The sequence below is a fragment of the Anomaloglossus baeobatrachus genome, chromosome 1, assembly GCF_048569485.1.
Source record: "Anomaloglossus baeobatrachus isolate aAnoBae1 chromosome 1, aAnoBae1.hap1, whole genome shotgun sequence".
In the NCBI taxonomy this organism is placed as follows: domain Eukaryota; kingdom Metazoa; phylum Chordata; class Amphibia; order Anura; family Aromobatidae; genus Anomaloglossus; species Anomaloglossus baeobatrachus.
Window position 1 is genome coordinate 775,855,891 of NC_134353.1, and position 16,559 is coordinate 775,872,449.

Below are 16,559 nucleotides of genomic sequence, written 5' to 3' on the forward strand. Positions count from 1 at the left end.
TCTGATTTCTTATGTCTTTTCTCAAAAGTTGATTATGATGGGTAAGAAATTGGCTAAAAGACAGGAAACAGGGAGTCATCGTAAATGGTACATTCCCTACATTAACCCAGTTCCGACGTAATCCACATGAGGTCCCCCTAGACTTTTTTGGAATTCAGCGTCTGGGCAGATGTTCAGTTTCAAGGTCGGACCCGAACATCTGCGGGTTCACCCATCTGTAGCAGACACCACATCAGCTTTTAAAAAAGGGCTGGATATGCACATAAAATTGTCGGTTTTAGATAATTTAGTGACAAAAAATGTATAATTGGCGGAAAAAGGTTGAACTTGATGGACGTGGGTCTTTTTTCAACATACATAACTACTATTAACTATGTTAGGGGTGCGGCTGGAACCGGAGTACCTAGAGGAAGCCAATACATTTGACTTTTCATACATATACATTTTTTATACTTGCACATATAAGAATGAGCAAAGAATATATGTATGTAACTTTTTTTGCTTCGGGAATTGAATCGCTCCCTGAACTCACTGAACAATGCGTCCGCAGGATAAAGAGTATTTGGTTTCATTGACACAAAGTGGATTTATGAATAGCTATGCAGCCTCTGATTTCTAAGTGTGATGCTGCAAGTGGTACTTTATGCTTCTATTGCGACATTGATTGAATGCCTTTGTTGAAATGTGAGTTTCTTTCCTTTTGTGTTGATAGTTATCCTCTAGTATTTTATTGATTGTCTCTTATTATTCTGCTGGGAGTCTACAATATGTTGGACAGTCATGATTTTAGGGGTTGTTTCTTCATTTATTTTTATTATTCAGTATATACATTAGATTCTACATGCTATTTACATCACAGGGTATACATTTACCATTTTCTAATCAAATCAAACAGAAAAAAAATTGTTCCGTCATGTTAGGGAAGCATTTTCCCCTAATAGCAGGGATCTTCGAATTAGCAGACAATAAACACATGGCGGCACATCAAATGCTGTATTTCTGTAGCACAGAACCATAGTGACTCGGTGCTGTGGCGCACAACCAAAAAAATCTTTTCTTTTTGCACAGCAGAGAGTGGTGATGTAGAACTGACTTCCTTTTAGGTTTTCACATGACCGTATTAAAGAAAAAATTAATTCGTATATACATTATTAACATTGTTAACATTATTAACTCATCTAGATAAGTGGGATTATTTTTTTCTCACTTGTCATCCATGTGCATTCCGTCTTTAACACTAGCAGGTATTAATCCTTTACAGGACAATCTACAGTTTCCTATGCTGATTTTAATGTATCCATAAAAGTCGGATGCTATACTGTGGCATATGATTTCTTTCCTTGCACCCATAGATTTGTTTTCAGAGTCAAATCGCAGCATGCAGCAGTTTTTTTCACAGAATCTGTCACTGAAAATCGGTCATCTGCACTGCCCCATTGAACAACATGGGTCTGTGTGCTATCTGATAATAAATCGTATAGCACACATCCGTTTAATACTGTCGTCTGAACAATACATACAGTGACAGATTGTCACACACATGACTAACAGGGTTTAACAAAATACTTACAGACCTTCAGTAGGTGCGACTACACATAGGGTACACAGGGATCATGATACAATGGAGGTCCCTGGCGCTAGAGAGAGGGGTCATCACCTGCACTCACCTGCGGCTGAACCCTGCACTTCCTGACATTCCTATACAGGTTCTTTCAACCCATCGCCGACCACGTTCCTAAGCCCTCGCTTGACCTAAACTCGCCCTAGCTAGTGAACATGCTGAGGAGATTGCTAGTCTCGCCACTAAAATACAGACACACAAGGGTAGGAGAACAGACAGACATGAAGATAAAAAATACTCCAGGAAACTTCAGTGCAGCTGACACCACTGCTGTACACAAAACAATAAGCTTATTCCAGAGCACCTCGGATTGAAAACTACAGCCAGGCAGGAAAGGGTGCTTAACCCTTACAGCACCACTAGAAAGAAGATGTTATTTAAGTGTATTTGCCAGCATTGAGGCAGTGTGACTGACTGATACCGGACACGCCGAGTTCTCCTCGGGCAGGACCCACTCATGACACAGATATCAGACCTGATTCGTGAAGACTAGCATGAACAACGCCGGTGTTGGTGAGCTTGACGCTCCTGATTCATTAAGAGGTTTATGACCCTAAATGCAATATCCATATTTCGATCCCTGTTAGGCCCCGATTCGCATCCATATCTTCCACATCGGCAGTGCATATTCATTAGGTGGGCAGTCATATGCTCAATGTTGATGAATTGTCAAAGTTTGTTATATTTTAAATAATACTAATTTATTTCCTTGTAAACAACCATAAAAAAAACATTTCTTCATATTCAGTCTATATCTGCCATAATGTGATAGGAGCCTGATGCTTCCACTGCCAGCAATGTGCCAGCTCACCCAGCATGCAAGCATCGGCTTCATACATTATTATTAATGGTGAGTGCTTCTCCGCACTTACGACATAGTTTGGAATTCCGTGATACACTGATTTTATAATTCATTACCTCTTTTGTTTATGCTTCTCAAGGAGATAATTAAGTGTGCAAACTTATAATTACCATCAATTCATTCTAGGACAGTAATTTTATCCTGCTCATATGATAGATATAGTTGTAGCCCAAGATACAGGAATATGTGAATTTCTTTTCCCAAGGTATAAGGCATCAAACAATGTATTCTCCACTGTTTTGTGACCTATACAAATCTAACTTGAAGAGAGTAGCAGCCTCCCGCTGAGATCCCATTTAACTGCAGTCACCTTCGTGCACGTTTACGTACACCAGACCTCACAGATAATAGGCTACAAACACTATGTATGGCGATATCTAGACTTCAACATCTAGACTTCAACATGGTGGGGCATATTTGACAATTGGTCTATGACAATTTTCTTAATATATTACACTGAAAAATATGCTGCTAAGGCCAGGCACTGCATTCATCAACCCAATGCTGCTTTAGGCTATGTGCGCACGTTGCGTCCTGGCCAGTGCGGAAAAGAACGCACCCTCTGGCAGACGTGACGCTGCGTGTTGACAAAAAGAATGCATCCAAACGCATGTGTTTTGGATGCATTTTGCATGCATTTCACATGCGTTTTGGATGCATTTTTGTCAGTGCGGTCCCCCGGCAATTCAGCTCTGCTACATGTCCGCTGACAGCAGACACAGACAGAGTCGGGCGATGAGAATGAACTCGGATGAACTGCACCCGACTTCATTGCCATCCCGCGGCTCTGTCTTTGTGTGCTCCCATGAACTCAGATGAACCTCCGAGGTCAGTGCCAGGACACAGGAATCCGCAGCTATGACGTCAGAGCTTCACCAAATTTCACTGACATTGCGTGGCTCTCTCTGTGTGGCAGCCTGATTTGCGGTCACACATGAAGGACTCATTTGTGATCGCAAATCCCCTGAGTGACTGCAGTGAGCAGCGCGATCAGCTGTGCTTTCACTCAGGTTACTCGCGGCCACAACTGCAGTCCTTCACCTGAGAGCAGTGGCCACGGATAACCTCAGTGACAGCACAGCTGATCGCGTGACTCACTTCAGTTAATGCATGGAGCTCACAGGAGCGGCGGTGTTCTACTGCCGCTCCTGTCAGCTTCCAATATAGCAGAGCTAGAAGCATCATGGGACCTTGCGTGGATTACGCCGGACCTTGAGGTGTTTTTGAGGGATTAATAAAGTGGTGGTATTTTGTCTTTCATTACAAATAAAGGATTTTTTGGATGTGTGTGTTTATTTTCTTTAACTTACAGGTTAATCATGGAAGGTATCTCGGGGAGACGCCTGCCATGATTAACCTATGACTTAGTGGCAGCTGCTGCCATTAACTCCTTATTACCCCATTTGCCACCGCACCAGGCAATTCGGGATGAGTCGGGTAGAGTCCCGGGACTGTCGCATCTAATGGATGCGGCAATTCCGGGCGGCTGCTAGCTGATATTGTTAGGCTGGGGGACTCTCCATAACGTGGAGCTCCCTATCCTGAGAATACCAGCCTTCAGCCGTGTGGCTTTACCCTGTCTGATATCCAAATTGGGGGGGGACTGCACGTCGTTTTTTTTTTTAAATTTATTTTTTTTTTTTAACTGCTCGATATAGACACGCCCACCGGCGGCTGTGATTGGTTGCAGTGAGACTGCTGTCACTCAGCGTGGGGGAGTGTCTGACTGCAACCAATCATAGGCGCGGGAAGCAGGGAATACTGATTTTCAAAAGAGGAGAAGCCGCCACAGTGCGAACGCTGTGCAGCCCCGCGCCGGTGATAGTGGATCGGTGAGTATGAGAGAGGGGGTGGGAGGGAGAGACCGACATGGACAGAGAGAGAGATAGAGAAAGAGACAGAGAGACCGACCGACAGACCGACCGACAGAGAAAGAGACCAAAAGACCTGCGTTTATTATGTCAAAAACACATGCAGATCGCTAGTAAAAAGCAAGTGAAACGCATTCTTTCTTGAAAAATATGCGTTTAGACATTTCTCATTGACTTCAATGTTATTAAAACGCTGCCTAAATGGCAAAAACAATTGACATGTTACTTCTTCAAATGCAGGGATTTTGACAAATTTTCCGTAACTAAAATGCAGCATTTGTAAATGCATTGTGCGCACAAGAAAGCCCTATTTTCCATAGACTTTGCCTGGAAATCAAAACTCATGCAATTTTACATTAAAACGCTGCACCTCAAAACGCTGCTGAAACGCATGAAAAAAGCAACGTGCGCACATAGCCTTATACACTTATCCACCTATTGGTAGAATGGGTAACTTTTATCCCCGTTCTAATGGAGCGGCAGAGACCACCGCTCATTCATTCTCTCTGGGGCTGCTGAAAAATGTCAATCACAGCACTCCTCAGCCCCATAAGGAATGAATAGAGTTGCGTTCGAGCTTGTGCACTGCTGCTCCATTCTAACAGAGATAAAAGTTCCTTATTTGGTCGGTTGGTGCAGTGTCGGGGTTGGACCACAATGATCAATAATTATCACCTATACTGTGGAAATGTGACAGCTTGTTTCACCGAAGAACCCGTTTAAAGGAGTGTTCCACGAATATAGAAGATAATGTAAAGTAGTAAATTTATTCTTCAACTTTGTCTGTATACATACCAGTACAATGGTTCTCAATCTTACCTTTTCAAGTATCCAGAGCTCACTCCACCTCAGAGTGCAAGGTCATTTACCAGCTGCCATAGTTACATACTGTCTAAGGCGTGTTGCAAGGTTCATTTTGGACATCCATATGGCCATTTGTGTGTCTGTACGTGTCATCCGTGTGACAGCCGTGTGCTGTCCATATATCAATGTCACACGTCCATGTGACATCCATGTGACTGGTTCCGAAAAAAAAAGCATGATACTGAAATTAATGGGGGGCTTTTTTTTATATAAAAGATATTCAAAGCCAGCAAATTGATAGATAAATGCTTGCTAGATAGATATACATTATTACAGATAATACAGATCTTATGAGATATACATTATTAGATTATATACATGATAGATAGAAAATAAATATATATAGCTTGTACAGCTATTTAGCAGAGATAATAAATAATTTAAGAAAAAAAATGACGTTGGGTCCCCATAATTTTCATAACCAGCCATGGGACAGCAGATAACTGGGTGCTGATATTACTAGGGTGGGAAGGGCCATGATTATTTGGAACTTCCCAGCCTAAAATAGTAGCCTGTAGTCACCCCAGAAGTGGTGCATCTATTAGATGCGCCAAATCTGGTGCTGTACTGGCATCAAGCCCTAGTATTAGTAATGGATGGGCATCATTCAGACACCCCCATTACTAATCCAGTAGTTTGGAATAAAAAAAATAAATATTTGAACAAACCCCCTGATTATAGCCCTCTTTCACCAATTTATTTAAAACTTTAGCAAAAAAAAGGGCCGCCATAATCCGTAGCGAGGTCGTAACTACGTTCCCCTAAAGTGTACCTGAAAGATGTAAAAAGAGAAAAAATTAATAAAGAAATAATGACAATAGATACCCTCATTCACCAATTTATATCCCTGCAATATCCCTAATCCAGGTCCGCCATAATCGAATAAGAAGGTCCCACAACGATCCCATACTCACTGTTCCAGCCTATGAAGAACAGAACTAGAGCAACTGGAAGAGCAGAGTACAGTGCTATTTTTGTCGCATCTAATAGATCTGCCACCTCTGGGGCGACTGCAGGCTACTATTTTAAGGCCGGGAAGGGCCAAATAACCATGATCATGCCCATTCTAATAATATCAGCCCCCAGTTGTCTGCTTTCCCTTTTTGAATTTTTTTTTTTTATTCTGTTTTCAAATAATTAAAAAAAAACAGTGTTGGATTCCCTTTCTTTTTCTAAACCAGCCAATGGACAGCTGACAGCTATTTTTTCTTAAATTATTTATTAAGTCTGCTAAATAGCTGTACACGCTATCTCTCTATCTGTGCATCTATCTCTCTATTACCTATTTTGACTGTCATTTTGCAAGCTTTGCACATCTTTTACACCAAGAAAACGATTAATGTTAGTATCATCCGTTTAGTATCATCCGTAAGTGTCACACGGATGCTGTCAGTATTTGACCCGTGCTGCTGGAAAAAACAGACATGTCTCCGTGTGGAGCACTTGTAGAGCTGCAGGGAAAAAAAGCGCAATAGGGTCTTATCCGGTATGAGGGTAGAGAGACAGAAAGAGGTACACTCACCTGGTAGGGTTGTGCAAGTCACAACTCCTTATGATCGCATGTGAGTGCCTTTTTGTGGTTTAGCAGCGACCCCGGAATGCAGTATATAATATATAGGTCAGGTAAAGAGAAAACCGGTTTAAATGCCGCGCTAAAAACCACTGATGCTGTAGATGAAAAAGATTTCCTTTATTTCATAATTCTACATGTTTCAGAGACATCTCCGTCTCCTTCCTCAGGAAAAGAAATCATCATGATGACATAGCGATGTGTGACGCCGCAGGAACGACGAACATCCAGCGCCATGCACCACCAACGATATTATAAAAATGAGCGACGTGTCAACGATTTTTGACGTTTTTGCGATCGTTGATCGGCGCTCCTTGGTGTCACACGCTGCGATGTCGCTAACTGCGCCAGATGTGCGTCACTAACAACGTGACCCCGACAATATATCGTTACCGATGTCACAGCGTGTAAAGCACCCTTAAGGCCTCCCCACACTGGCATATAACTCAAATGAGTGCAATACAAGAAAAAAGAGATTGCATTTGGTTACATGTTCCTCAACAATGAGGCAGTGCAGAGCTGTGATTTTTTTTTTCTCAGCTGTGTTCGGCTCTCGGTAAAAAACACAGAATGCTGTGAGTTGATGCGTCAGTCGGACAAGGTTCACCTATTCAAATTAATGGGTGCGAGAAAAAAAACAGACCACACACCGACCATCCTAGTGGCTTCTGATTTTAGATACATTACCATTCTGTAGCATAGGACACATAAGGAATGATGTGCTGCACTGTAAACCAGATATCATTAGTTTGCCATTCTAAATAATGAGGGCACTTTGGGAATTGCCTCTTCTGACCAGGCTATATTTGACTTCGCTGGCATATAACTTGGTGTGAATGCATTTTAATGGTGCCATGAATAGTGTGCCGCACCCGTGCCAGCAGCTGATGCTGCTCGGATCCGGGCCTTCTGGGGTGGTAGCTCGAGGGTCTCTGGACCCGGGGTCTCGCGGACACGCCGAATAAAAGGGGGACGTAGATGTACGGGCTAGGCCGTATTAAGTTTGTGACACCACCCACGGTGTGTGGTGAGGTGGAACACCACCGCTGCTGTTACGGGGCACCCGGGGGAGATGTTGTGGCAGCTGGTTGTTAACCCCTCCGTGGGTAGGGATGGTGGCCCTGAGACCCAGTGTCTCAGTGCAGGGTATAGCCACTGAAGGGAGTGTTTGTGTACTCACAGTTAATAAACCACACAAGTCTTTGGTAAACCAAGGTGCTGGTGGCCGATGTAGCAACCGGTTGCATTTGGGTCCCCAACCCGTCTGGTGGTCTCTATCCTTTTCTCTGCACTGTTTTGTGTAAGGTGGACTTCCTAGCGTGAAACTCAGGAGTCCGCTCCAGGCTGGATGTGGCCTAAGGAGCTGTGCCCGCAGATGCTGGCCCGTGGGATCTATGGGCCCTGGTGATGACGTCCTATCCCTATCGGTGGGCTGTTGTCTTCTATGAGGGACTTTGGGTGGGACAGGACCTCTAGTCCTGGCCTCAATCGGTGAATTAACCAGTCCACTTGGTTCCGGTTCTGGCTTCAGGGTCCGAGTACCCCCCTTTGTGCTACAGTTTCCGGGTCGGTTCCTCGTGTCGGTACCGGCGGGCTACAACCCTGTCCCAGTCCACCTCGGTTCTGCCGAGCTGTCTTCCCGTCTCCTGCTGACGGAGACCATCGTCTGCCTTCTAGCCAGTGGCACCAGGGCTCCTACCCTGGCACCGTTCAACTTGAACTTTCCTGCTGGAGCTACACTTAGCTCCAGCCCACACTCCTCTCCAAACTGAACTCTAAACACTTTCTGCTTGTTTTCCCGCCCCGGGCTGTCTGGACCCCTAGGTGGGCGTGTCCCAACCGCCTGGTCACACCCACTGGTGTTTATATCTTTCCCTAAGGGGGGGTGACTAGGGTTTCTAGGTTGGCTGTATGTTTCCTAGTGAGAGAAGGTGTTATGCAGGCGCCTATTTGTGACTACCTGGTTTTGCCAGGGCGTCACAAATAGCAGTCTTGAACTCTTTTGTTGGGCTCCATTCATATCACTGTCTCTGATTTTGCATCCCCAAAAATCAGATCACTGAAATATGGATAGCAAATGAAGGCATGGTGTGGGAGGTAAGCCTAGACATGAATGGCAACGTCTGATCTGAAAACATTGACCAAAAACGGACAGGCAGGGACTTTTTTCCTCAGACGGGTCTATAAAAACAAAATGTCTGACTTGTATTATGTGTCTGTGTTGTCTGTTTTTAAAATACATGGACTAAAACAAATAAAATGTGAATAAGGCCATTTAGAGAATTTGATTATTCAGAGATCATATTGAACAAATATGTCGGCATACAAAAGTGGGGGCCATGTTTCACAAAATATTCATATAGAACTGCAGATCCCAAGGGCTTATCCAGATGTCAGGGATTTTTCTTGTTCGCCAGAAACTGAGTTTCATCAGTAATTTTGATCAGATTTGTCAGTGTGTCACTTTTTATCATCAGAATCTCATCAGGTTTTCTTGTATACCAAAAAAAGCTGATGGAGATTTTTCAAGCTTCTCCTACGAAACAGTGAATGATAAATGAATGGCACAGGCATGGAACACGAATGGGGTTTTCTCTGACCCTTAGGTTTGTATTGCCAAGTTTGATGCATTATTTAAAGTGACTTTTTATTAGCACACCAAGTACAGGCGCTCGTACATCATGGTGGGGCTAATCATTTACATACACATACACCTTCCCAAGTTCTGGTTTTCTATCCATCTCCACCCTTCCTTGGCTCTTTGAATTCAGAGCTGTCAATCAAAGAAGAGTTGGGATAGAGATAGAGGGAAAACCAACAGTTGGGAAGGTGTTTTTAAATTATGATGGATGAGTGCCTGTACTTGGTGTGAACAGTCATCCTGTGCTGATAGAGTCCCTTTAAGTCAAAATTAGACATGTCTCCATGATTTGGTGCGGACCACTCAGTTCATAAAAATACATGGCCCCATAGACTATAGGTACAGTTAGGTCCAGAAATATTTGGACAGGGACACAAGTTTTGTTATTTTAGCTGTTTACAAAACCATGTTCAGAAATACAATTATATATATATATAATATGGGCTGAAAGTGCACACTCCCAGCTGCAATATGAGAGTTTTCACATCCAAATCGGAGAAAAGGTTTAGGAATCATAGCTCTGTAATGCATAGCCTCCTCTTTTTCAAGGGACCAAAAGTAATTGGACAAGGGACTCTAAGGGCTGCAATTAACTCTGAAGGCGTCTCCCTCGTTAACCTGTAATCAATGAAGTAGTTAAAAGGTCTGGGGTTGATTACAGGTGTGTGGTTTTGCATTTGGAAGCTGTTGCTGTGACCAGACAACATGTGGTCTAAGGAACTCTCAATTGAGGTGAAGCAGAACATCCTGAGGCTGAAAAAAAAGAAAAAATCCATCAGAGAGATAGCAGACATGCTTGGAGTAGCAAAATCAACAGTTTGGTACATTCTGAGAAAAAAGGAATTGACTGGTGAGCTTGGGAACTCAAAAAGGCCTGGGCGTCCACGGATGACAACAGTGGTGGATGATCGCCGTATACTTTCTTTGGTGAAGAAGAACCCGTTCACAACATCAACTGAAGTCCAGAACACTCTCAGTGAAGTAGGTGTATCTGTCTCTAAGTCAACAGTAAAGAGAAGACTCCATGAAAGTAAATACAAAGGGTTCACATCTAGATGCAAACCATTCATCAATTCCAAAAATAGACAGGCCAGAGTTACATTTGCTGAAAAACACCTCATGAAGCCAGCTCAGTTCTGGAAAAGTATTCTATGGACAGATGAGACAAAGATCAACCTGTACCAGAATGATGGGAAGAAAAAAGTTTGGAGAAGAAAGGGAACGGCACATGATCCAAGGCACACCACATCCTCTGTAAAACATGGTGGAGGCAACGTGATGGCATGGGCATGCATGGCTTTCAATGGCACTGGGTCACTTGTGTTTATTGATGACATAACAGCAGACAAGAGTAGCCGGATGAATTCTGAAGTGTACCGGGATATACTTTCAGCCCAGAGTCAGCCAAATGCCGCAAAGTTGATCGGATGGCGCTTCATAGTACAGATGGACAATGACCCCAAGCATACAGCCAAAGCTACCCAGGAGTTCATGAGTGCAAAAAAGTGGAACATTCTGCAATGGCCAAGTCAATCACCAGATCTTAACCCAATTGAGCATGCATTTCACTTGCTCAAATACAGACTTAAGACAGAAAGACCCACAAACAAGCAAGATCTGAAGGTTGCGGCTGTAAAGGCCTGGCAAAGCATTAAGAAGGAGGAAACCCAGCGTTTGGTGATGTCCATGGGTTCCAGACTTAAGGCAGTGATTGCCTCCAAAGGATTCGCAACAAAATATTGAAAATACAAATATTTTGTTTGGGTTTGGTTTATTTGTCCAATTACTTTTGACCTCCTAAAATGTGGAGTGTTTGTAAAGAAATGTGTACAATTCCTACAATTTCTATCAGATATTTTTGTTCAAACCTTCAAATTAAACGTTACAATCTGCACTTGAATTCTGTTGTAGAGGTTTCATTTCAAATCCAATGTGGTGGCATGCAGAGCCCAACTCGCGAAAATTGTGTCACTGTCCAAATATTTCTGGACCTAACTGTATAAGTTCTATCTTGGAACAACACTGATAGAACTTGTACGTGAAAAACTTACGTCTGAATGAGATCTAAGTGAGTATGAAAGGGGTATTCTTATCTCCAAGATGCTATCCCAATATGTAGCAGGTGTAATAATAATAATATTAGCAAATACTTCCAATTAGAAATGTAGTGCATACAAATCAGAGTGAAGAGGGGGTTAATGCCGCGCATCAGCCAAAATGAAGATGTAGCACGTTGATGTTATAAACGTATTCTTTTATTCCATCGGTCTACGCGTTTCGAGGATACACCTCTTCTTCAGGACCAGTGCATCAACATAGTATCATATGATACTATGTCTTCATTTTGGCTGATGCGCGGCATTAACCCCCTCTTCACTCTGATTTGTATGCACATCCTTGTGGGGCTGCAGCAGACGCCTTCATCCTATGCTCTATCAGTGGTTGTGACTATCTCACAACCTTTTCAGGTGAGTGTATTTTTCCTGATCTACCTCACTGATCTGTTGGTATTACACTATCAGCGCTCCTTATTTTTCAGTTAATTAGAAATGTAGTACAGTTATCCTGATTCACTATGTTGCTTACGTCATGTGCAGGGTAATGCAAGACCTTAGGTATTTATGATTATGACCACGACAATTAAAGCGCACCAATAACCAGGATTTTCCTATATAACCTAAAGCCAGTGCTCTACTGGCACTATCAGGCTGATTCTATACATAACTTTAGTGGTCATATCAGATGTATAGGTTTTGAAACAAAAGCAAGTAAAGTTTGTAAAATGAACAGTTTTCAGCAGCTATAGCTGGGTTGGGTTTTTATAGTGATTCCCGCCCCCCTGCCTGTTATTTATGCTAATTCCATTATATAAGCGCTTTACTAATGGTTGTTGCTAAAAGGACCTCGCTGATGTCATACCCATGTGACCAGAAGGGGCGGGGCCTCAGTCAACAGAAAAATAATGTTGCTTCCTGGTATCAGCTATGTTGGCTGAGGCGACGCCCCTACTGGTCACATGGGTATGATGCAAGCAAGGTCCTTCTAGCCACAATCATTAGTAAAACGCCTCTATAATGGAATTAGCATAAATAAGAGATAGGGGGAGGATGGACAGGCAGGGGGTGGAAATCAGTATCAATACCCACCCCAGATATTAGCTGCTGCCAATCAAAAAGCTGCTCATTTTACAAACTTGCTTGTGTTTCAAAATCTATATATCCAAACTCATAACTAGAGGTATGTATAGAATCAGCCTGATAGTGCCAGTACAGCACTGGCTTTAGGTTATATAGGAAAATCCTGGTGATAGGTGCGCCTTAACTGTCACTATATATGTGGTGATAAGATAACCATGGATGCCTAAGGTCCTGCAATGACCTGCACTTGAGGTAAGAGAAATAGCTTTTCAGGAGAACAATACTACATTGGATAAAAACAAAAAAGTTAGCACTAAATGTGCACTACAGCACTAAAAAATTCCAACTGTACTTATTATAAATATGAGATTTTTGGCAAAAAATTGCAATTTCTTGAGCCACCCCGCCACTTCACGGCAAATCTCTGTTTTCTAATTGGAGGTATTTGACCATAATATTATTATTACACCTACTACATATTAGAATAGGATCTTGGAGATGGGAATACCCCTTTAATTACAGAATGATGCATCCTGCATTGTGGTCCGTTGTGCGCTTCAGTATTGCGTAGTGTTACAGCCGTATTACACACGGGCGCACGACGGCGAAAAAATAATCAAAATTAATTCTATGCAGAATTGGAGTGTGCTCCAGCCTGTGACAGACAGCGGTAATTGATGTAAAGAGAACACAAATTGACATTAAGTGAGGCAGATTCATTAAGCCTTTTTCCATTCATTTAGTTCCTCTAATGGTCAGGCAGTCTCACAGCCCCTGGCGCGTGGAAAACGGATTTTTTCCAGCCGTAAGTGGAGTTTCCAGTCACCTGTGTGTGACATGAATTGAAATCAGGCCTAGGTTGCACTAGGAAATGCTCCGGATTATCCAGAGAGCCAGCACTTGCCTCCTCATCAGAGCGTCCATGGCTGTGGCTGGGCCTGCCGCTGCCGTGTGGTTCCAGCATAGGAGGGGTTAAGGCTGCTTTCCTGTGCTTTTGCTTGTTTTTTAAACCGTCACTTTTTATTTTTCTCGTCCTCTGAACATCTGTGCAGCGATTCCTGTGTGTGACGCCTCGACATCCTCTCCCCACTCCTGGGACAATGGCTTTATTGCTGATGTGTGTTGTGCGTACGGCATTTTTTTGTTTTTTCTCTGCCGCCTCTATCAGGCGACACATATTTTGTGTGTAAACGAGGCCTGAATATTATTGTTTATCTACCGGAGAGAACGACCTGTTTAATACAACGCTCGCCACGTGCAATTTGTTAACAACCGAGACATTTTCAGGTGTTTTATTTTTTTTTACAGATGGAAATCCAGTACGTATACGGAAGCTATTAGCACTATAATTGCTGTCTGTCACTATGACAACAAGCCGCTGCAGTCACCTGCCTGAGGTCCTACCAGACTGCACTAGCTCCGCTCCCTCCGGAAAGGCACTAGAAGATTGTAGCAGTCTTGTGAATGGCCAGCCACAGTATGTCATGCAAGTTTCAGCAAAGGACGGGCAGCTGCTGTCAACAGTAGTGCGGACTCTCACCACACAGAGGTAAGCCACACTTATCATGGCATCTTCAGGATTGGGGGCTATGGTGGGCATAGATGAGCAGCCGGGGAAGCTCCGACCTGTGCTGGAGGCTGAAACAATGAGATTCTCGCATAGTGAACAGTGGGAGAGCAAACTTCAGAGATCGGTGACGTAGAAATAATGAGACTTCAATGCAGGAGAAAATATTCCCATTGTGATTGTTGGCGTAATTTCAGATAAGGAAACGGCGGTGAATATGAAGCATCTTACAAGAACGTCTGCATCTCCTTATAGCGAACAACAGTTTAAAGTTCCTACAAGTTTCAGTGAAGTGATGTGAATGTTCCATGGCAGATGCTTCATACCTGAGTTATTAGCTTTGTATGCAGGATGTTATCATAAGACTGTTCTCTATGGACAGTCTCATATTGCCCTCTTCTGTGCAGGTGGCCTCATATTGCCCTCTCCTGTGCAGGTGGCAACATATTGCCCTCTCCTGTGCAGGTGGCAACATATTGCCCTCTCCTGGGCAGGTGGCAACATATTGCCCTCTCCTGTGCAGGTGGCAACATATTGCCCTTTCCTGTGCAGCATCTTCATATTGCCCTCTCCTGTGCAGGTGGCCTCATATTGCCCTCTCCTGTGCAGCATCTTCATATTGCCCTCTCCTGTGCAGGTGGCCTCATATTGCCCTCTCCTGTTCAAGTGGCCCCATATTGCCCTCTCCTGTGCAGGTGGCCTCATATTGCCCTCTCCTGTGCAGGTGGCCTCATATTGCCCTCTCCTGTGCAGGTGGCCTCATATTGCCCTCTCCTGTGCAGGTGGCCTCATATTGCCCTCTCCTGTGCAGGTGGCCTAATATTGCCCTCTCCTGTGCAGGTGGCCTCATATTGCCCTCTCCTGTGCAGATGGCCTCATATTGCCTTCTATGCAGGCGGCTTCCTATTGTCCTTTCCAGTGCAGCATCTTCAAATTGCCCTCTCCTGTGCAAGGAACCTTATATTGCTTTCTTCTGTGCAGGCATTCCTGGGCAGGCAGCCTCATTTTATTCTCTAGTACGCAGTCAACCTTAGATTATCCATTTCTATGTAGGTACCCTGATGTTGTCTTTTCTTGGGCAGCCTCATTGCACCATATCTTGTGCAGGCAGCCTCATATTGACTTTTCTTGCATAGGCAGCATCATATTACCCGAACCTATTCAAACAGATTCACATTGCCTTCCTGGGCAGGTAGCTTCACATTGTCTACACCTGTGTAGGTAACCTCATATTATCCTCTCCTGTGTAGGCAGCCTAATATTAGTCTTTTTTGTACAAACTGGCATTTTCAGGCTGGGAAGATCCATAGATAATGGGTCTTCCCTGCCTAAAAATACCAGCACTCAGCCGCCTCGCAATTGGCGCTTCCATTAGATGTGCCAGTTGTGGCTCTTCACCTTGCTCATCCGATTGCCCTGGTGCATATATGGGGTTGATGTCAGCTGTGATTTGTCAAAAATCACAGTTGCCATCTAACCTTGGGTTGGTAATGGAGAGGTGTCTAGTGAGATCCCCCACTCCCTATTACCAACCCTGTAAGTTAAAAGAAAAAAAAACACATAAAAATCCTTTATTTTAAATAATAAAAAACAAACGCACCCTCTTTCACCTATTTATTAACCTCAAAAACACCCCATCAGGTCCAGCGTAATACACTCGGAGTCAAACGACGATCCCGGCACTGCTACATCCAGAAGCTGCAGTGATGGAAAATGCAAGTGATCACTTCAGCTCCTGGGACACACTGGGGGCAGCAGGGACCCGGCTGTGAGAAACGGTGATGTCAGTCAGTTCACCGGAGTTCACAGCTGGGTTCCACGGTACCAAGTGTGACCACCAGTGAACCTTCTGCCGGATTGCAGGACACAGTGGCACAGCAGTCCGGCAATCTAGCAGTAAGGTCGCCAGAGTTTACACTTGATGGCTTCCCCCTGCCCTCAGTGAAGTCAGATGAGCCTGCTGCCGGAGTGCTGGAGTGCTGTGCGGCTGTGTCCTACTATCCAGCAGAGGGTTCAACTGAGTTCACAGAAAGCAGTGGGGGAGCACCCGAGTGTGAACTCCGATCACCTGACTGCCAGACTGTTGGTTTGTGGAACACGGCAGCACAGCAGTCCGGTAGCTGTGAGGTCCGAAAACCTTAAAGGAGCCTTTAAGGGAGCCTTTACATTTCTTGGAGTTCCCAGCTGTTGGGACACCTAAAGGTTGTGAACTCTTGTAACACTTCAAAGCCTCCAGATGTCCCAGCAGCAGGTAGCTCCAGGAACATTAAAGGCTCTCAAAGTTACTGGGTGGACAGCTGCCGTGAGACCTGGTGGCTGTGAGCTCTAGTAACCAGAGGTCACAGCCACCGGGTCTCTCTGTGTCCTCTATTTTTGATAACCAGCCAAGATAAAGCACACATCTGGGGGCTGCAGCCCACAGCTGT

The 16,559-nt window shown here is 44.0% G+C and overlaps 1 protein-coding gene across 3 annotated transcripts in view; it reads left to right on the plus strand.

The window, feature by feature from the left end:
* MARCHF3 (membrane associated ring-CH-type finger 3) overlaps positions 1–16,559 on the plus strand; it is a 268,488-nt gene that overhangs the window by 136,693 nt on the left and 115,236 nt on the right. For 2 of the 3 annotated variants that reach the window (XM_075324800.1, XM_075324806.1), the window contains exon 2: positions 13,875–14,115. The exons of the other annotated variant lie outside the window; for it this stretch is intronic. In XM_075324800.1, the coding sequence (XP_075180915.1) occupies positions 13,931–14,115 (185 nt within the window). In that variant the 5' untranslated portion in view covers positions 13,875–13,930. The remainder of the gene's footprint in view (positions 1–13,874; positions 14,116–16,559) is intronic. 3 annotated transcript variants of the gene reach the window in all.